The sequence below is a fragment of the Microtus oregoni genome, unplaced genomic scaffold (assembly GCF_018167655.1).
Source record: "Microtus oregoni isolate MIOR12 unplaced genomic scaffold, Mior012 000036F_ref0000092, whole genome shotgun sequence".
NCBI classification, from domain to species: Eukaryota; Metazoa; Chordata; class Mammalia; order Rodentia; family Cricetidae; genus Microtus; species Microtus oregoni.
Window position 1 is genome coordinate 11157185 of NW_024543095.1, and position 23170 is coordinate 11180354.

The 23170-nt window shown below is 43.7% G+C and overlaps 1 protein-coding gene across 2 annotated transcripts in view; it reads right to left on the reverse strand.

The window, feature by feature from the left end:
• The window catches only part of Sos1 (SOS Ras/Rac guanine nucleotide exchange factor 1), an 89110-nt gene extending 75638 nt beyond the window's left edge, over positions 1-13472 (reverse strand). For both annotated transcript variants that reach the window (XM_041631023.1, XM_041631022.1), the window contains exon 1: positions 12931-13472. In XM_041631023.1, coding sequence (XP_041486957.1) covers positions 12931-13017 — 87 coding nt within the window. In that variant the 5' untranslated portion in view covers positions 13018-13472. The remainder of the gene's footprint in view (positions 1-12930) is intronic.
• Positions 13473-23170: the final 9698 nt, after the last annotated feature.

Sequence of the window (23170 nt, forward strand, 5' to 3'; positions counted from 1 at the left end):
TGAAAACTACGCGAGTCCCAGCAGGATGCAGCAGCACAGGTTTATTATAATCCATATATGTGGGAGGCTGAGGCTGAAGTATCAGGTGTTCAGGGTCAACCTTGGCTACACTCTGTCTTAAAAAAGAAAAACAAAGAGGCCTGTGAGATGCCTTAGCAGGTGTCTTATTTAGGGTTTTATTACTGTGAAGAGACACCATGACTACAGCAAATCTTATAAAGGAAAACATTTAACTGGGGCTCAGTTCAGTTCAGAGGTTTAGTCCATTACCATCATGGTAGGAAACATGATGGCAAACAGGGAGGTGCTGGGCAGCAGCTGAGAGTTCTATGTCTGGATCCACAGGCAGCAGGAAGAGACTGAGACACACTGGCCAGGCTTGAGCGTATGAGACCTCAAAGTCCACCCCTAATGACATACCTCCTCTACCAAGACCACACTTCCCCCAATAGTGTCACTCCCTATGGGCCTATTGGAGTCATTTTTATTGTAGCTCTGTAGGACCTGGAGCTCAAGGCCAGTCCCCGCCATACAATGAGACCTTGTCTTTGAAATACTGATATAATACGGAGCGGGTAGTCTGAGGCGGGAGTGCATCCTTTACCTCTGTGGTACTTTGATCACCACTAGATTAGTTTGTCCGTCCTAGCAAAGGCTCAACAGCAAGAAGGTGTTGTAAATGAAAACGATACCTACCCTCACTCCTCAAGAGCAGGGTTTGGGGTGTAGGTAGGTAGATCCCTGAGTTCAAGGCCAGCCTGGTCCACATAGTGAGCCCCTGTCTCAAACAAGCAAACAACATCCAGAAAGGATAAAATGGCACTGTCTATGCTACTCGTCCTTTTCAGAGCCTCGGGAGCAGCTCTTTAATACAGTCAAGGCACTATGTCCGACGCCAAGCCTGAATGACTGACAATTTGGCTAACCTAGGGCACCAGGGTCTATCTCAACAACATAAGAAGATGTTATGGAGTATAAACTTTGTTAATATAGTCTACTCTAAGAAATGATCATGGGGCTGGGCAGTGGTGGTGTACACCTTTAATCCCATCACTCAGGAGGCAGAGGCAGGCGGATCTCTGTGAGTTCAAGCCTGGTCTACAAGAGCTAGTTCCAGGACAGGCTCCAAAGCAACACAGAGAAACCCTGTCTCAAAAAAAAAAAAAAAAAAAGAAAAGAAAAGGCCGGGCGATGGTGGCGCACACCTTTAATCCCAGCACTCGGGAGGCAGAGGCAGGCGGATCTCTGTGAGTTCGAGACCAGCCTGGTCTACAGAGCTAGTTCCAGGACAGGCTCCAAAGCCACAGAGAAACCCTGTCTCGAAAAACCAAAAAAAAAAAAAAAGAAATGACCATGGTCATTCCTCTGTATTCACCCATCTGTTGAGTTGTGGATGTGAGAGAGAAGTATATTTATTATATGTGAATATGTATCAAGTCAGATCATTAAATTAAAATACTTTAAAAAAAATGGAGACACTCTTTCTACATAGCCCTGGCTGTCTGTGTATTTGAAATGTAATTTGTAGTCCTCACTTAAACAGCAAAATTGCATTAATTACGTCTTTGTAACTTGCTCGTTTCTCAGACAGGCTCTCTTATAGCCCATGCCAATCTCAAACTGAGTAAGCAACTGAGGATCACCTGAGTTCTTCATCTTCTGCCTCTACCTTCCAAATGCTGAGATGAATAAATCATGTACCACCATGCCCAGCAATACTTTAAATAAATACTTTAAAAAATAATCTACAATAGAATTGCGCTGTGATGGAGGAGGGTCTATGTGTTACTTTTATTGGTTAATAAAGAAACTGCCTTGGCTCTGATAGGACAGAAAATTAGATAGGCAGAGAAAATAGAACAGAATGCTGCTACAGCGCTGAGTAAGTATTTGCTTATATTTAAAAATTTGGAATTTCCTGTCACCATCAGAAAGATTTTGGTAAAGATATAGAACCTTTATTCAGTGTGTGTGAGTTATAATATACACAGTATCTATACCTAAAGAGAACATGCTTTCCCCACTGTGTTTAACAAATCTTGGTCATTTCAGGATGTAAATGTGATTATATGGCAAAATAAGAATGAAAGGATAGATTTTCTCCCAGAGCTTTAACTGATTGCTCCCATAAAAGTTAAAGACAAACAGCTGGCCAATTAAATTCTAACTAAGAGCATAGTTGATTTCACTTCAATGAAACTAGAAGAGAGAAACCATGCTAAACTACTGTCCACGCCTTTGAAGTCTTTTTCTTATTTTGAAGTTTGTCTTGGTTTCTCATTGCTTGATGTTGAAATTACGAACAGTATTTGAGGTTTTAAAAATATGTGACCAAACTCACTGGAATGACTTCATTAGTGTTGAACACTGATGGGTAAGCGAGTACTGTGTATTATAATATACTTTTTGCTAAGAAGCACTGTGTTACATAATGGCTAAATAGAATCAGTGTTTTAGTTGGTATTTCAATTAGCCTATCATAATTCTTTCTAAGAAGCAGGCTTATAGCTGTATCTTTTAAATTGTATTCATTATTGTTTGTGTGTGTTTTGTGGGCTGGGGTAGAGTATGTGATGGGGCTGAGGTGTATTCAAGACTGCTGCTACTGCATGTAAGTGTTACCATACCCAGTTACACCATTACTTTTTAGAGTCACAACAATAAAAAAAAAGGTAGTACATTTTCTCTATTTTGTGTGTACATGTGGGAGGGGTACATGTTCATGTGCCACAGGCAAAATGGCTCAGTAGGAGGGTACTGGACAGATGCACAAGCCTGACCCGGAACCGACATGAAGGGGGAACGACAGAAGTGGCTCTACTAAGTTGTCCTAGACATACAAGCTGTGGCACACCCCCGACCCATGACCCACCCATAATGCACACACAATAATAATACATAAATAAAAATTAAATCTTAACTGTGAAATAACACATTTTTAAAAAAAAAAAAACATAATTAGGACCGGAGAAATGGCTCAGTGGTTAAGAGCACTGGCTGATCTCCCAGAGAATCCAGGTTCAATTCCCAGCACCCACATGACAGCTCACAACTGTCTGTAACTCCAGTTCCAGGGGATCTGACACCCTCACACAGACATACACATAGGCACAACACCAATGTACATGAAATAAAAACAAATTAAAAAAAACTTTTTTAAAAAAAGAACAATTTAACTAAAAGCTTGTTAACTCTTTTTTTCAACATAACATTTTTATTGATTATCTGGGAATTTCACATCATGCACCTCAATCACATTCACTTCCCAGTCCTTCCTTGTCTGCACCCCCACCCTTGTGACCTCACCCTCAGAAAAAAAGTAAAAAAAAATAAATAAGAATAAAAAAATAAGAAAAAAGTTGCCTCACTCACTGGAGCATGGGCAAACTCCCAATGACCAGCTCCTTAAATAGAACTGAATCCTTTCCTCCTGCACCCCTCCAGAATGGATGAATTGTAGAGAGCCACACTTCAGCACCTCATCACACTTTTTAAAAGACTTCTCTTTGATGGCTTCCTGTCTATGCAGTTACTTTGAGGGGAGGTTGGGAGGTAATGTTTGTTACAGAAGCCTTCCATGTCCCTCCCTCACAGCAAAAGTAGCCTCCTAGCTCTTCACAGTCAGTGGGAACATGGATCATGTCATGCTGGTGACAGCACAGACCACAAAAACAGCCCCTTGCCGCAGTAGGACCACAGACCCAGACAAAGCCCTCGGAAGCAGCCCAGACTATGGACACCAAAATGGCCTCAAGGTGGCAGTGTAGATACTCACCTGCAGCACTGACTACAGACATCCACGTGACCTTTAGTAGCAACATGGGCCATGGACATTAGCACAGACCACAGCCACCATAGGACCATAGGCCCATACATGACCCTCAGTGGCAGCATGGACCCAGACATCACCATGGCCTCAGGTGGCAGCACAGGCCACTCTGAATATGGCTCCCAGTAGTAGGGCACCCCACAAAGAAAGTTTCTTAACTCTTAGAAGAACCAGAGGCATAGTTTCAAACTATTTTGCAAGATGGACCCTACTTTCCCCATTGTACAAATAATAAAAACTATATGCAGTCTTACATATGTAAGTTAAGACATGACTTAAAACCCACTTCTTTAATTTCACAGCAATGTGACTCTGGACGATAGATATATTTACTTGCTACTCTATAAAATAGGAATAAGGCACTGGAGAGATGGCTCAGAGGCTAAGAGCACTGGCTGCTCTTCCCGACCCTTGTTCAATAAACAGCACCCACATGGCAGCTCACAATTGTCTGTCTCTCCAGTTCCAGGGAGCCCAACACCTCCACACAGACACACATGCAGGCAAAACACCAATGTACATAAATATAAATCATTTAAAATTTAAAAATAATAAAATGAAATAGGGATATTACCCACTTTAACACTGGGCATGATGCCAGAAACCTGTGACCCAGCACTATAGAGATGAAGGTAGAAGGAGCAAGAGTTCAAGGTCATCCTCAGCTACTTACTCAATTTGAGTCAGCATGGGCTATAAGAGAGCCTGTCTGAAAAACAAACAAGTTACAAAGACTTAATAATTAATGCAAATTTGCTGTTTAAGAGAGGACTATAAATTATATTTTAAATACACAAACAGCCAGGATCACACAGACCTTGTCTTGAAAAAATTAAAATTTTTTAAAAGAAATATAATCAGGGATCACTGATTTTGTGTAATATTTCTGAAAATGTTACTGTGTGTATGAATTTCTAGGAAAAAGTCTTTATGACTTTACTGATAGTATGTTACTGTAAACTCTGTGACACATGGGAATCACAGCTGAATAAAGTTCTTACCAGACAGAACAAGGGAAGACTAAGTACACAGGACGAAAATGCACAGTTAGCACAAGAGTGTGTTTCAATAGTATGCATAGGTGACTTTTGGACAGTTAGGCAAACTTTATAAACAGCATTATACGCATCCTGGCAGAATTCTAGAAATCAGCCCTGTTCTTGGTTTCAATTACATTTATATAGAAATTAGTTTTTCTAAATGTTGAAACTGCTGACAGAATTTTTGATGGTTTTAAAAAATACATTTAAATTTTTTGTAGATTTATCTTATATTATACATATGAGTATTCTGCTTGCCTTTATGTTTGTGTATCACGTGCATGCCTGATATCTGTGGAGGTCAGACAAGGGCATCATATCCCCTGGAAATGGAGGTATGGGTGGTTGTGAGCTATCATGCAGATACTGGGTCTTCCAGAAAAGCAATAAGGGCTTTTAGCCACTGAGTCATCTCTCTAGCCCTCAAAATACACTTTGAAAGAAAAGAAAGAAAATAAATAAATGGACAGTAGGTTTAAAGAGATGAGATTTAAAATACCTTTTTTTCTTTTTCTTTTTTGTTTTTCGAGACAGGATTTCCCAGTAGCTATGAAGCCAGTTCTGGAATTCGATCTGCAGACCATTGCTGGTCTCAGACTCAGAGATCCGCCAGCCCCTGCCTCCTGTGCGCTGGGATTAAAGTCATGAGCCACCCCCGCCCGGCTTGGAACAACTTTTTCTATATAGTTCTTTATTATCTAGTGTGGTGTGTGTGTATGTATAGGCATACATACCTAGGTGTGCACATGAAGGTCAGAGGACAAGTGACCAAGCTTGGTTCTCTGAGCCACTGCAGGGGCACACACCTTCATTCCCAGTGCTCAACCCTGTCTCAACAACAAAATTCCATCCTCTGACTTCCATGAGTGCTACAGAGCAGGCATACCTACACACACACACACACACACACTCACACACACACACACACGCCTGTGCGCGCACATGCACGCAAGCATACAACGTACACACGCATGCACACAGAAATGCGAGCGCGCACGTATGCCTTTGTGCATGAACGTAAGCATCTACGTACGTACGTAAACGCACATACGCGCTTACGCATACACGCACGATCGCACGCACACGCACATGCATGCACACATGTAAACATGCACACAAGCAAGCATGTGTGTGCACATAAAATAAAGGAAATAACAGTTTCAACTTCAATTCACAAAAACCTTATAGTTAACCGACACTCAAGAATTAAGACTGAATGCGTTCCCCTTAAAATTGGGCAGAGGACAAAGAATGCTTACTCTCATCATATTGTTCAACGTGGTGCTAAAATTCTTGCAACTGGTACAATTCAAGCAAAGTAAAAAGAGATCTGAAAAGGAGCGACCAGAAATGCTACTTACAGATAACCCATCTAAGTATGTTACTTTGCTAGCTGCTGTGTCAAAACTCCTAAGAGCCACTCAAGGAAGATCTGTTCCGGCTCACAGAGGGTCAGACACAGCGAAGGCATGCAGCAGGAGCAGGAACACTCAAGTCAACAGTAAAACCATTTTAGAAAGGACAAAAGATACCAAGGCACATTTTAAAGCCTTTCACTACAACAAAGTTTACAATAAAAATATAGGTACGTTTCTCAGAAACAAATGAATAAATTCTACAGCAACCAATATTATCAGAAAACTTAAAAGAACTGGATATGGAGGGGGTGTTAACTATTTTCTCTCATGTGCACCCAACCTCCAACTCCATGGGGAAATGAACAAATCTGACTTTACGAGGAGCCCCACCTGCCCACTGTCCCTGTCCGCCTCGGTAGTAACCAGAAGATACTCCCAAGCTGTCCTGAGCTCATGAGTTTATCTAGGCATCGCCGAAACTGTTTTCTTTTTAGTTACTATCCTATCTGTGCTTTTGTAAACTGCAGAGTTAGCTGCATGAAAGCTGAATGTGAACACCTGTAACCCCAATATTTAGGAGGCAAAGGCAGGAGGATCAGGAGTTCAAGGCCAGCCTGGGTTACATGGCACTGTCTCAATAACAACAAAAAGAACATTTGGGCCTGTGAAATGGCTCACCTGGCACCATGCCAGAGTTTGATTCAGGGGATCCACACGGCTGAAGGAAAGAACAGATTCATGCAAGTTCTCTGACCTCCACATTTATGCATGCACATGCACACATGCGCAAACACATAAATGCAATTTAAAAATTTTTAAAGTGGTGGCAGCTTTATTAATAGCTACAAATTTAAAGCATCAGATATCCATCCACTAGATAAACAAACTGTGACATAGTCACATGATGGAAAAAAAGACTGAATTCTTAAAGCATAATCTCAAATGCCTCACTAAAAATATACACTACTTGAATCTATTTACATGATGTTCCAAAGCAGATAAGATTAACCTATGGTGGAATGATGAAAGGTTACAACAGTGGCTGTCTCTGGGATGAGGGACAGGAATTGATTAGAAGGGCATGGAGGGAACTTTAAGAGCCATGGTAATGTACTATACTTTAGTAGAGACTGTGTATACATTCATTAAGCAGTACAAATAACATTGTATATTCACTGTATATAAACTTCTTGTAAAAAAAAAACAAAAGGAACTGTAAAAAAGCTATTGATTTCTAGTTACTGATGCAGGTTGAAGCATTTAGAAATAATGTGCTCTTATAACCTGCAAGTATAAAATTCATCAAAATACCAGATAAGTGCCCAGTGTGGTGGCATACCCTGATCTCTGTGAGTTTGGCACAAGCCTGGTCTACATAGTGAGTTCCAGGACAACCAGAGCTACATAGAGAAATCCTGTCTTGAAAGAAAAAAAAAAATCAGACAGAATAGCTCATGGCTGAGAGGAGGGACTGAGACAGGATGGTTGTTGTAGTGATATTTTGTTTGTGGGTGGGTTTTTTGTTTTGTTTTTTGTTTTTCAAGACAGAGTTTCTCTGTAGCTTTGGAGCCTATCACGGAACTAGCTCTTGTAGACCAGGCTGGCCTCAAACTCGCAGAGATCCTCCTTCCTCTGCCTGCCTCTGCCTCCTGAGTGCTGGGATTAAAGGCGTGCACCACCACTGCCTGGCTGTTTGTGCTTTAACAAATAAAGTTTGCCTGAAGATCAGAGTGCAAAGCTAAGCCACTAGAGGCCAGGCGGTGGTGGCTCACACCTTAATCCCAGTACTTGGGAGTCCCACTAATCCTAGCACTAGGGAGGTGGAAACAGGAAGGGATGTGGCTAGGTGGAGAGAGGAATATAAGGCGGAAGGAGACAGGAACTCAGATACAGTCTGAGGGCAGGATTACCCTTTTGGTCTGAGGACTCGTTAGAGGGAAAAGGTCTCTAGTGGCTGGCAGCACTGCTTCTCTGATCTCTCAGCTTTCACCCCCTAATATCTGACTCCAAGTTTTTATTAAGAACAATTAGAATTTGTGCTACAGGTTGTCATGAGTCTAAGACCAGCCTGGGCTTCATAGTGAGTTCCAGACTACACTGTAAGACCGTCTCAAAACAAAACAATAGATTGATGGGAGGTAAGAGTGGATAGGCATGTTGATAAAGCAAACGTGGTGAAACAGGAATAGACTCTACGATGATGGCTACATTACTATTCTTTGAGAAACAACTAGTCAACAATAGCTGCATATATCTAAATTGCATAGTCTGACAATAGCTAGCATATACCAACATATGACACCTTCAGCACAATCAAGATAAGTAAACATAAGTCTCTTTGGTTCTGTTATTGTTCCTTCAGTCTCAAACTCCCTGTGTAGCTGAGTGATCTTAACTCCTGATCCTTCTGCCTTTGCTTCTTATATGCTGTGATGACAGGCGTATGTCAGCACACTTAACCTAAAAGCCTGTCTTTATAATAACCAATGATCTTCATTAGTTTGTATTTCTTACAATTTTATTAAAGTACAGCTATATAGAACATAATGTTTTAGTTTGGCTTTGTCCGTTATGAAATGGGCTAGCCACATTGCCATATATATCAGTAACCCATATTCCCTTTTATTGCACTATATGGCTATACATATTCATTTCCTTGTTGATTACCATTAGACAAATAAGACATTTAGATAGTTGTTAGGAGCTAAGCAGACCTACCACATAGTCCTATGTATGCTCATCTGAACGGAGACTGAGCCCAGGATCTCACATGCACTGGGTTTGCGCTCTACCACTCTAACACTGTGCTACATCTCCAGTTCTTTTCTTACATTTTATTGTGAGACAGGGTTTTGAAAAAGTTGTCCAGGCCTTGAATGTCTACTTTTCCTGTATGGATCTCCTGAATAGCTGAGATGACAGGCTTATACTACTAAACCTGACTTGTACTATAAGTCTTTCTATAAACACAGACCTCATCTAGGTTTCTATCTCAGACTTCCAGATCGAATGCATCAGCTATCAAAAACAAGCTGCCAACCAGAGAAATATGCCTAGACAATCCAAAGGGCCTTTAAAATCAACATGTTCCAAATCTTCTCATCCACCCAAAGTCCAGTGACGAACTTCAAGTAAGCCTGAAAAGATTCTTCACACTTTAACACTCTTGCAATCATTAGTGAGATGCTAAGTCCTGACAGCTCTACCTTCTCAATACCGCTCACATAGCATCCATCCTAATGCAAATACATTTCTTCTCCTAGATGAACTTAGTAAAGCAAGCTTCAGCTTCTCTCTCTTACCTTAGGTCCCATTCCTCCCCTTCCTTGAACAAAGTAAAGTTTCTAAAATTCAAATCAGTGTTGCTTCCTACTTAAAACCCCTCATAGGCCAGGTATGCTAGCCCATACTTGTGACTGCAGCACTAGGACGGTTGACTCAGGACAGCTAAGTTACAAGTTCAAGACTAGTCTGGGCTACAGGATGAGCCTGTCTAAAAAACAAAAACCCTTTCTTAAAAATGAGTTCTTTCTCCAGAAATACTCGCTACCACCTTCCACTTAGTCTTTTTTAATCATGCCATTTATCCATAGTGCCAGGGACGAATACCTGTTCTGAGACAAGCACCATGTCTTTGACAGATGTAGTAAGGAAAAACACCGTGGGCCTGATAAACACTTTCAGGAAAAGTAGCTGTCCCATCTTAGAAATACTTTGGTAGGGAATCAAATAGGAAGATCAGGGTAGAGCCATTGTATAAATCCCATGCTAAAAACTACATTTTAACTTAAAGGACATCAACAATCCTGAACAAACACATGTTTAACACTTTCAAAGGTATATTATAACTTTTGAAATATATAAAGGCAAATGGGCTGGGGCAAGGGACTCAGTTGAGAGGCTACCCCAGTAATCCAGGGGAGGAAACTCCAAGCACTTCGGAGAGTAGGTTACAAAACCATGTTAGAGGTTCATAAACATGAGGCTTTGCCTGAAGGTGGGCAGCAATACACAGAGAAGAGGCAGGGATGACCAGCGTTTTGAGCCAATCAAATAAAATTCTAAAGTCATTAACCAAGTTAAAAACTGGTGGGGGGGCGAGTTTTATTTTGAGTATCCCCTTATGCACTTGGCAACATTTCCAAATAACTTTAACCACGGGCAAACTAAAAGTAACATACAAAGGCTAAAAATTCCAACTGCCAAACCAAAAGAGGGAAGACAATTTGAAGATTTACTAAGTCACAATGAAGCTTTTTAAAATGTAGCAACGTTTCCAAATAATTTACTTTAACCTCTGTGTGTTAAACTCAAAGTAGCACACAAGGCACTCGTTCAAAATGAGTCCTAACAGGTGTCAGACACAGCACTGGATGGAAGTCCAGTAGGGTAAGATAACATTCCCATTCTCTAGCTGGGGACTGAGGACGTGTAAATCTGAACTTCAGTTTCACTGCTGAGTTAGGTAGGATGCTAGGAGGAAACAATGGAGCACTATCCAACTCAGCCCTGAGGGTTTGAGAAAATCTCTGAGGTTGAGTAGTATTAGACCAGATAAAAGGAACAGCCTGTCCAAAAAGCCTCCGGTAAGAAAAGACATAGTTAAGCATTATACAAGTAGTTTAAAGTCTGAAGAAAGAGTTCAAGATAAGGACACTCCCACACAAAATGTCCCAGGACACATCTACATGAAATACCCACCACACAGATGATAATTCAATAATTTTAAACTAGAAGAATATATTCAGATTATGAGAAATATGTCCAACCTGTCTTAGGTATCTTGAGAGGATTGTAGGTGAGAATTTAAGTGAAGGGAAGACTCTTACATCTTAGTGAGATTCTGTAAACATATCACTTATGTAGGGAAATCTCTGCTTGAAGTGGAAAACCAACCAACCATGAGGCTCCAGAACATGAACACTATGGTAAACTGGAAACACAACCCTTTCTAAAGAAGGCAGCCATGTACAAGTCTAGCAATTTACTGTTGTGTGAAAATGTATGGCAAGACTATCTACAACTAAAGAAAAATTAGGAGTTCAGACCATATGTGATATTTCCCATTTTAAGATACTGGCGACTAATTACATAAATTGAAAAACAAAAACATCACAATGCCAGCCAAACAAAATTTGTCTGTGAATAGATTTCAGCAAGGGCCACCCATGTGGCAGGTTAGAGAGGTCTGCCAACGTCTACAATACACTTTCCACCACTTCAAAGGATTCTCGTGTTATTTTGGAGGTTTCCTTAGAATAGGAGCTACATGCTTTTAAGCCAACTACCCCAAACTGGTAGTATTCTGTGAGGGCTTTTATACATAGAAATCAACTTTTCTGTCTCATCTTGTCCAGAAGCCAAGCTTCTAGCATCACAAGGCACACTTCTACAAGCTAAGTGCAGGTAAAGCCAAAGTCAAAACGGAGTGAGGCCTCCTGGAATCATTAATGAACAAAGTATGCACAAGGTGGTCTCTTTGATTTTCTTAGAAAACACCACAGGGGTCTGAAAGCAGCGAGGCACATGAGGGTAAAAAAACCAGTAACCTAAATCTGAAAAACAAAAGCAGGGTCTTCTTCCAACAAAGCCATTTCCGCCATAAGATACCAAGAGGGGAAGGATGGAACAGGGTAAAGGAGAAACGAAAAGTCGCTGATCTTTGAAGAATATGAAACACCTTTCAAAATCCTGGTTAAAAAGGGGGGAGGGGGGCTCCGCATAATTGTACAGCAAACTCTCAATTCTCAATAGAAACAAAACTATTTTAGCAAAGATAGCATGAAAATTATCTGAGCTACAAGAAATCTAAATTAATACTACTGAAAGAGTAAAGAAATTTTTACAGGTAAAGCAAATAAAAGCAAAAAACAATCTGGTTGTTTTAAAATCCATTCAAACACCCGTTTCAGACGCCTTAGTACAGTATTTACTAAGTCACAATGTAGCTTTGGAAGCTTTTAAAATGTAACAACATTTCCAAAGATTTAACCACTAGCAAACTAAAAAAGTAACAAACAGAGGCTAAAAATTCAAAATGCCAAACCAAAGGACAGACGATTCACAATGTTGCTTTAGGAGCTTTTAAAATGTAACAACATTTCCAAATAATTTACTTTAACCTCTGGCAAACTCAAAGTAACAAAGACTGAAAATGCAAAATGCCAAACCAAACAAGGGTTCCGAAGATACTCAGACTCGCCAGAAAAACCCATCTGAACACAGTGGCATGGGCATCATGGGGGCAGGAGGGTGTCAAGAGAACGGGGAGTTATGAGTGAGGGCGAGCAAAACCAAGCAGGCCGTGCTCTTGCTGGCAGGCTACCTCGCAATTACTTAGGCAAGCACTGTGGCAGGGCACTCTCGAGCCACTAAGGGCGCACTGAACTCCTAAAACGGGAGGCTGACCGCAGCTCGCTGAGACTGAGAAGGTAGGCAGTGGCCTTCTTTGACCTCCACGGTAAACCGAGGCTCCCCCAACTGTCGCCTCCGCGCTTGGATTATCCGGGCCAACCCTCCCCGACTGTGTGCGGCCCTTCCCATGCACCCCGGCCGAGTGTCAACAGCTGGAGCAGCCGGGCACGGGGAACCTCGCCGCCTGTGCAGTCCTCCCGGGGACAACGGCGGCGGTGCGCGCCCCGCCTCCCCGCCCTCGGCCGGCCCCGCGCCGACTGCGCCCGGGAAGCGGGTTCGGCGCTCCTACCTTTTTCAGCGCAGGCACCAGCAGCCCCCGCCACTTGGGCGCGTTCTCCTCGCTGAAAAACTCGTAGGGCAGCTGCTGCGCCTGCATGGTGCCCGCGGGGCGCCTCGGAGCTGGCGGAGGGGCGGCGGCTCGCGGTGCGGAGCAGGGCCGCAGCCCGCGCACAGCCCGGCCCCCTCGGGGCGCAGCGCGGCCCGGCTAGCGCTGGCGAGGCGGCTGGGGGGCGAGGCCCGCGGCCGGACACCCACCCGACACGCGCGCCGGTCGCCGAGAACCAACGCAACCCGGCGGTGGCGGCGGCGGCATCCCGCACCACCGCCCGGGGCAGGCCCCCCGCTCCGCCCCGGGCCGCCCTCCGCCGCCCGCAACCGGGGCTGCGCTCCCCGGCACGGCCTGGGCCGCCGAGAGACGGCGCGTGGAGGGACGCTCGGGTCGGTGGCGCCCGCTCGCCTACGGGGAACTCGAGCGCGAGGCTCGGTGCGTGGCGGAACCCCGGGTCCGGGGTCGGGCGGGGGCGGGAAAGAGCCCGAGGTCGCTGCGGGGGAATCCGGCCGCCGCTGCCGCCGCTGCCGCCGCTGCCGCCGCCGCCGCCGCCGCCGCCGCCGCCGGTGTAGCGCTGGAGCTTCCTACTAGCAAGCTGAACCTGCCCGCGACTGAGCATGCGCCGCCGCCCGGGCCGGTTCGCTCCGGGTTTTCCGGCTGCCCGCGGATGAGGAGGGGCGCGCGCAAGAGGCTGGGAGGGCACTGCAGGGGCGGGGCCGAGGGACCCTGAAGGCGAACCCCAACTGGAGGGCCGGGGCGTGGGGGTGTGCGAGCAGGCAAAGCGCCCCCTTTGTGTGGTCCCGCAGGCCCGGAGCCCATCCCCATCCCGCTCTGGGAAATCCTAGGCCCTGGGTCTCAGAAAAGGGGTGTGTGTACTTTGTTCCCAGCACGAAGATAAGGAGTGCCCTGAGCATGCACTGTAAACTAAACAGATTGCACAAAAGATAGATAGGCTCCTTTTCACAAAAACTACTGCTCGGTATTTGCCTGGTGAGAGGAGCGATCGCCTTGTTTCCAGAAGCCTTTCCATAACGTGCAATTGTATACGTATAGTGGTTATTGATCGTGTATCTACTCAAACCTACGGGCATTTTATGGGCTTAGTCTATCCTGCTCTGGATCTTTCAGGGCTTCCGCTGGACGATTAACTTCTGAAAGACCGGGTTTTTGGGTTTCGTTTCTTTTTTCGCCTGGTACACGACCCAGAATAGAGACATGAAGATCCCGGAATGCTACAGAAGCAGTGTCTATGAATTGCCTCGCAAGGATGCAGATGCTTAGGATAGTGGCATTGTGCAACACTGTGGCACGTGATGCTTTATCATTGAAGGCTTTCTGAGCAATGTGTCGTTTCAGTTCTCAGAGTTTTCATTTCATAAATGAGAAGACAGTCCAAAGAACCAGTCTGGCCTCAAATTGACATTATGTCCTACTCTTTCGGAGTACAATAAACAAGATCTCACAGATGAAAAATGTTTGGAATCACTGTTTTTAATCTTTAGATGACTTCCTAGAATCTGAATGAAATCTTCACATCTTCCCTTTTATAATATACACACAGATTTACACCATCTTTGATCCCCCACACTTTGAGCATGCTCAAGATGACATTTTGAAGTCCATCCATAAGCCGTCCGAGAATTCACAGATAGAGCAGGTCGTTTTAGAGCAGGCCGTCTGGTGAAATGGCTCAACCACTAGGGCATACTTGCCCCCAACCCTGAGAACCTGAGTCCTGGCTCAGGTACTCAAACAGTAGGAAGAGAAAAACTAACTCCCCAAAGTTGTCTTCTGGCCTCCACGCACATCCAGTGGCAGACGCACCACGCACAAAATAAATTCTTTTTTTTTTTTTCTCGAGACAGGGTTTCTCTGTGGTTTTGGAGCCTGTCCTGGAACTAGCTCTTGTAGACCAGGCTGGTCTCGAACTCACAGAGATCCGCCTGCCTCTGCCTCCCAAGTGCTGGGATTAAAGGCGTGCGCCACCACCGCCCCGCTACAAAATAAATTCTTAAAGGGAGAGGCAGGGGAACTGTAGCTTGGGAAGGAGTCGGAAAAGCACTTTCAGGAAACAACATAGCCGTTATTTTCAGTGACTGCTTTATGTGGTCCAAAGTGAATGAGCCAAATCAGCCTTCTATAGGAAGCTGTATCCTGTCTTCCCACTGCTCTTAAAACATATTTCAAGCTGAGAGAAGTGGCACAAGCCTCAGATCCCAGCACTAGAAGGGAGGTAAAGGCAGAGGTACAAAGCCAACAACCTCAGTTACATAGTGAGTCCAGGCTAGCCAGGGCTACATGAAATGCTATCACAAAACCTAGAGAACACAGGTCTGCACAAAGCTATGCGCCTGCCTCCTACTTAAAACATTCTTAGCATTTTCTCACAACTGTCAATCCCAGCTCATCACACTCCAGTCACACTGGCCTTGTCTCTCCCCAGAAAACAATGTTCCTGCTTCCATGGCTTTACCCTTTGCCCAGTGGAGGGCCTAGCTGTTCATGTAGCTGCTTATAACATCAAAACCTCCAAGTGGCCTTTTCTGATCGGTTAAATGAACTACCATCTCTTAGAGTCTACCATATGGCCATTGTAACTTTTTCCTAGCCCTCTCTATTCTTCTTGATCTCCTCACTAGAACATAAATGCCAAAAGAGCAACACTTTTATGTATGTAGTTAATTATTAAGTCCCAGATTCAGTATGTGCACAGTAGGAGGCATTGTTTAAAAGGCATCAACGTTGCACAGAGAAAACTTGGAGTAAGAATTCAAGGGTGTGTCGAGGAGCATAGTGATGCTAATGCTCCCAGCACTCGGGAGGCCGAGGAAGGTGAGTCAATGTGGGTTCAAGGCCAGTATGGTCTACAAGGTGAATTCCAGGACAGCCACACGTAGTTAGATCCTGTCTAAAAATTTTGCCGGGCGTGGTGGCGCTCGCCTTTAATCCCAGCACTCGGGAGGCAGAGGCAGGCGGATCTCTGTGAGTTCGAGACCAGCCTGGTCTACAAGAGCTAGTTCCAGGACAGGCTCCAAAACCACAGAGAAACCCTGTCTCGAAAAACCAAAAAAATATCATAAAGTTGTTGCAGAAAAACAGGAGATCTTTGAGATTGTATAAACTTATCTTCATTTACTCAGATCAAGATATCAGAGGGCATTAAAGGATTGGTAATTGAACTCCAAGATTCCCTTCAACTAGCAATCCGATTTAAGTGCAGAAGGGAACAAGCCCTAGGAACATGGATTGTCGAGTTTTGCGGCCAGGTCAGGTTTCCACCAGTGTGAAGTTAAGGCTGCACATAGAGAGCAAGCGGCTCGAGGGAAATTGCTTCCTAGAGGAGTAGCAAGAGGGGAAACCAGCGCATCATCTGAAGACGCGGGACTCCAGAGCCCCTGTCAACCGCCTGCCTACACGTCTCAGGACAAAAGCAAACGCCTAGCGGCAGGCAGCTACGCCAGGCTCAAACGCGTGCGTTTTCACGCAGAGGTCCGCCGGCTGGCGGCGCAAGCGCAGAGGCTCCCCTTGGCGCCACTCCGCGGTGCTCGGCAGCCTCCCTGCCAGAGCGGAGGTGACGCACGGGGGTGCGTCTGGACTCTCTAGACGATCCCACGGCAGGAGCGTCCAGGCAAAGTAGCCGAGTTCCGAGCGCATCGGACCTGGAGCGACGAGGGAGGGGGCGGGGAGGAGCCCGGCCCTGACAGCGCCCCCTGCAGGTAGAAAGGTGGCACCGCTGGTCGGGACAGGACCACCTGGTCTCCTCCATCGCCGTCGCAGTAATCTTGAAGCCGGCTGGGGATCTAGCTACGTTTCTGTTCAAGAGTATCCACTAGTGTCCCAGGACAAAGTCCGAAGTCCTTAACCTGGTACACATCGATTTGCATGATCGTGCCAATTACTTATCGTTCCAAATGCATCTCTCCCTCTTGCCTCCCGCGCACCCATCACTGATTCGTGCACGTGTTATTTGTCTCCAGTGTTTGGAATACCTGTACATTTTTTCTCCAATCCGTGCAGCACGGTCCCACCTCAGATACCTTGGTACTCTAGGAACTCTCGCCCTATCTGGGCCCCCTCCACCCGCCCTCCACCCCCAACTTAAATATCACTTCTCTGCAGCCCTCAGTCCCCATGCAGAATTCCTGTCCTTGAACTTCGGGGGTCTCACAGGCATTAAGAATAGCAGCTTTAACCTTTACAAAATGCACGGCCTCCCTCTGAAGCATATCCAACTTGCATTCTTTATTCTCTTTTTTTTCTCAACCTTTACCTTCAGCCCCACGGTTTTCAAATAGTGTGTCCCCTGAAAACACACCGGAGAAAAGTCTGAGAAGAGCGCTGAATGCCTGCCAGTCAATACTCATTCTGCACCCTCGCCATTTTCCTCCCTCCTCCCACTTTGCAAAGGTGGTAGGAAGCAGGGTAAGTTGGTAATGAATTAATGAATAATGAATAAAATGAAATGATCAAAGGATCGCCAAGACATACAGGCCGGTTCTTTGTGTTTGCCACGTTTCTCAGCATCCCCACAGAATCCAACTTTTTGCAAAACCCCATTTGACTCAAATAGCAATAGATCCTCAAAGTGATCACATAGAACTCAATGCAACTTAATCAAACCCCCAACACGATTTTTCATTGACCATGACAAACTAATTTTAAGCTGCAAATGAAAGGGCATAAGGTCAATTTTCCTTAAAAATAACAAGGTGTGTGTGTCACTATATCAGCTTAGATAGGATTTTTGTCGTAATTATTTTATGTGTGTGTGGTGGGGGTAGGGAGTCTCGTGAATCCCAGGCTTACCTCAAAACCACTATGTAGCTAAAGATGACACTTTCTACCTTCCTGCCTTCGCCTGCCAATTCCAGGGATTGCAGTTGCTATACTGGGGTTGAGCTTACTTATGTAAAGAGCAAAAGTTTTGAATTTAAAAGGCTGACATTGATAAAGATTATCAACTAGTCTGCAACTTTGTTCAGATTTCCCCAAAGTGTTCCAACAACATTCTTTACAGAGACAGGTTTTTGTGTTTGTCAATAGGAATGTGTCGCCACACACAGACTGCCTTCTTAACACAGACTCTCTTTCCATTTACAAAGGTTATTTCTTACTATGGTGCTTGAAATTGAACATTGCTACTTCCAAGTTGTTTCTTCTTAACTTTATTCAGACGAGTACTCTGCCACTAAGTTATAGCCTTGACTTTCATGTCTTTCAATAATGTTTTGCAGTTTCCATAGTGTATCTGAGGAGCAGCGATCATTGTTGATAAACATACCCGTGGCTATTTTAGTCCTTTTGAATCTCTACGGATGCCAGGCTTATACAGCAAGTGCTTCACCCACTGGGCCATCTTTTTGGCCCTGGAATGGGATTCTATTTTATTTTAAATCATTTTAAATTCACCAGGAGATGGTTATTTTCAAATTTAAGCATGAACAATTTAAGAGTAGCAGATATAAGTGATATGTTGTGGGTTCTGATATCGCAAACCATACACGCGCATGTACAGCTATTGGCAGGGAGTTTGACTTTCAAAAGTGCAGATGTATAGTCATTATTTATGATCAGGTCACTTGTGTGATTCAACTATATAGCCTTATCATTCAGATTTGCTGACAGCTAACTAAATATGATCTCAAGAAGACAGAATTCATTTATAGTGGTATGTTATTTGTGTTTTAATAAATAAAGCTTGCCTGAAGATCAGAGGGCAAAGCAACCACACTAGTCAGCCATACAGGCCAGGGAGTGGTGGCATTCACCTTTAATCCTAGGTCTCGGGAGACAGAAACAGGCAGATCTCAGTGAGTTCAAGGTCACTCTGAGCTACACAAGATTGAATCTGTCTAAAACAGAAACAGAACTCACAAGAAGGTGAGCATCTGGGAACACACACCTTTAATCCCAGCACTAGGGAGGTGAAGACAGGAGTGATATGGCTGGGCAAAGAGAGGAATAGAAATGAGAATAGACAGGAACTCAGTGGAGTGTGGAGCCTTAGGATTTGTGGAGAAAGAATCTCACCCCTTCACTCTGAAGATTTGTTAGAGGTAAAAGTTCTCTCTAGTGGTTGACTACTTTGCTTTTCTGATCTTCAGGTTGAACCCCAATATCTGTCTCTGGGTTTTGTTAGTTCTCTCTCTCTCTCTCTCTCTCTCTCTCTCTCTCTCTCTGTGTGTGTGTGTGTGTGTATGTGTGTGTGTGTACACAGAGAACAATTTTGCAGCATCATTTATCTCTTTCCACCTTAATAACGTTCCAGAGATAAACTCAGGTGCCAGACTTGTGAGGCAAGCGACTTTATGTTCAGATTCCCTGTCTCCACCCTTGCAATGATTTTTTTATAGCAATAAATAGATTCTGCTTCCAAACTTTGCATAAAGGCAGAGGAAATGAGATCGAGAATCCAAACTACTTTTAGACTCTTTAACTGCTCTGCCTTGACCTGTCGTTGATGTGAAGAGCTGTTGAATCAAAGAAGGCATGTGAAAGGGTTGGAAAGATGGTTCAGTGGTTAAGAGTGCTTGCTGGAGCCGGGAGAGATGACTCAGCAATTAAGAGCACTGTCTGATCTTTCAGAGAACCTAGTTTCTATTCCCAGCACCCTCCTGGCAGGTCACACCCTTCTGTTTGTATCTCCAGTCCCAGGGCAATCCATGTCTTCTTCTGGCCTCCTTGGGCATTACTTGCAGCTGATGCACAGACACACAGCAGGCAACACACACATACAAAGAATAAAAAATAAAGACCATAACTTTTTTAGAAATTAATTTAAAAAGAATGCCACTGCTGCTCAGAGACCCTGAGCTTTGTTCCCAGCGACCATATTGAATAGTTCATAACCACTCCAGCTACAAAAGATCCAACCCCCTCTTCTGGTCTTCATGGTCTGCACACACAGATACACACACACATACACACACATAAAAGTACGGTGGTGGACACCTTTAATTCCAGCACTCCCGACATAGACACAGGTTGATCTCTGTGAGTTCCAAGCCAGCCAGGGCTACATAGTAAGACCTTCCCTCAAAAAAAAAGAGTGATCTGTCAATCAAATAAATAAACCATTGATTCTATAGCTGACTGAAGACCAGACTACTTCTGCACAGTCCATATTGGTGGAGCAGGTGTGTTTATCACCTGTCTCTCTTGAGATTCTGTTCTAGAGTATCACAGAACTACTAATGTTTGGTGGGACCCAAACACACCTTAAACCCTAGCCACCAGAATTGGAAAAGTGGAGAGGTTTTTTGCTTGTTTTTGTAGAAAGAATATTAAGACAATTTGTTGGTGTATAAAAAAAGTTCCACAATAGCCCTGAATCATGTATAACATAGGTTTATTTATTTGCAATAATCTCACAGAAAGGGTAGCGATCCACAGCCCTCTGTGTGTACTGGGAACTGGAAGTTGAATCCAGCAGTCAAGAATCATGCTTTTCGCCGGGCGGTGGTGGCACACGCCTTTAATCCCAGCACTTGGGAGGCAGAGGCAGGCGGATCTCTGTGAGTTCGAGACCAGCCTGGTCTACAAGAGCTAGTTCCAGGACAGGCTCCAAAGCCACAGAGAAACCCTGTCTCGAAAAACCAAAAAAAAAAAAAAAAAAAGAATCATGCTTTTCACCTGCATTTATAGTATGAGACCATGCCCAAAGTGGGCCAGTATCTTAAAGGCTATTGGCTTTAGGAGTTCCCACAGCACCTCCACATTTTATCTAAATAAGAGAATTTTAAGCCTAATACAAAACTATATACAATAAGAACAAATATCAAGTATTGTCCAGGGCAAAGAAGAGGCAAAAACATACATAAAAATTAGAATTACAACCAGCACGAACAATATCAAACAAGAAACATATATGCTAATGTTTCAATAGTTATCCTATCCTAAGGAGTCTAAGTCTTATATTGAAAATGGCTTGGTTAAGTCATGAGAGGAAAGTAACTACAACTATCTAATCTTCAACCCCATCAAAGACCTGAGAAGGGAAGTAATATTACTTGAGTAAGCAGGAAGTACAATCAAGCAACTTCCAAAAGGGGAAAGAAATGACAGAGACAACTGACTCCTGGGCAGTCACCCAGTCTCGTTTACAATGTTGGGGCAAACTAACTGTGGCCAAGGCCTAGAGTACCTGACAGACCATTTTCAGAGGCAGGAAAATTTGAAAAACTGTTTTACCCTGTCTTGGCAAGATTTGACAGTCTTTTTCCTTGTATCCTGCTTGTCCAGCCCAGACACCATGCATTTTTTGAGACAGGGGCAGTTCTTTGTCCAAAGGTCAGTTTTGCCAAGAAGAAAACAAGCTCCAAGTGGAGTGTCTTCAGTACCCACCATTCTCTCGGGAATAGATCAGTGCTGCCAGGAGCAACTGTGTCTCCTGCCAACAGAATCCTAAGTTGTTTAAATGCCATATTATACAGTTTTTGAAGTGTTTGAAGATTACCTATCTATGTGGAATACAATCTCTATGCATCTAAAACACCTGATTAGTCTAACTATAAGTATGACAAGCATGGATGACTATTGACCTGTAATTCTTAGTACCTATATATCTTAAAGACTAAAGCTTCATATTAAAAAATTAAACAACTTCTGAGGTCAACATATCCTTGAAAAACACTGCCTGATTAAATTCAGAAGTTTTTTTCTATTTTCCAGTGTCCCTCTGCTGCTGTGGTCCTTTCTCATAAGCATTAGGAAACTTCAAGGTTAATAAAGCATTGTGCAATCTATTACTGGTGGTATTTTTCATCCCTCTCTGTTTGTTTAACATATCATTTATAATTCAGTTTGATCTTTCTATAACTGCCTGGCCTGTAGGATTGTGTGGTATGCCTGTACCACAAATTTTTTAGTGTTATTTCCATTGTATGCCAATATGCTATTTCTGCCATGGCATTCTTCAGCATATGAAGAAAAAATTCCTTCTATTTCTTTGATTTTTTTTTGGTACATGTGAAAAGTATATATTAGTGGTTTTCTGTTTTATTGGGGGACCTTGGTTTCTTACTTGTTTCTTGTTTGTTTATGAACAGGGTCTCACACAGCCCAGGCTGCTGCTTTTTGACTTGCTCCATAGCTAAGGATGACCTAGAACTTCTAATCCTCCTGTCTTTACCTCAGGAGTTCTTACATTACAGATATACACCATCATCTCCAGTTTATGTGCTGAGGCTCAAACCTAGGGCTTCATGGCTGTGAGGCAAACACTAGCTGAGTTATAACCCAGTACTATAGTAGCCACTTTTAACTGTACGTGTCCATGGTAACAGGATTAAGCATATTCACATTATTATACAATCAATCTACAGAACTTTTTTTTTAAGACAGATTTTCCCTATGTAGCCTAGACTGACCTGGAATTCACAATCCTCCTGCATCAACATCCTGATTGCTGGGAGCATAAGCATGTGTCACTGTGCCCTGCTAATGTGAATAACGACACCTTGCAGGACTAAATTTCTATACCTATTATAAACTCTCCATTTCTCCATCCTTTCATCCTGGCAGACATCATTCTTTCCATTTATATGCATTTTCTATGATTTTTTTATTATGAGTATTATTTAATTGGCATCATAATGTCATATATTGCATAACAATTGAGATTTTAATAAAAAACGCATCTATGATTAGGAATGGGGGTTCACACCTTTAATCCTTTAGGGAAGCAGACCTCTGAGAATTTGAGGTCAGACTGGCCTACATTATTGAGTTCCAGATCGGTTGGGACTACTTAGTAAGACCATGTCTGCAAAATTTTCTAGTTTCTTATCAGTCAGTGTGCATTGTGTGTGTGTGTGCACCTGGCACAGAGCACACGTGGAAGTCAGAGGACAGCACTGTGCAGTAGGTGCTCAGAGGACAGCACTGTGGAGTAGGTGCTCAGAGAACTTCACTGTGGGGTAGGTGCTCAGAGGACAGCACTGTGGAGTAGGTGCTCAGAGGACAGCACTGTGGAGTAGGTGCTCTCCTTCCACGTTTCTGTGGGCTCCAGGAATCAAATGCAGGTTACTAGGTTTGCATGGCACTTTACCCACTGCTCAGACCTGAGATACATTTGAGAAGTGGATCATTAGGCGATTTTGTCCTTGTGAGAGCATTGTAATGTATACACGTGTATGCTAAGAAGGCAACATTTCACTGAGTGCTGTGGTATTATGTACCGCTGTTATATGTGAACTAGTTT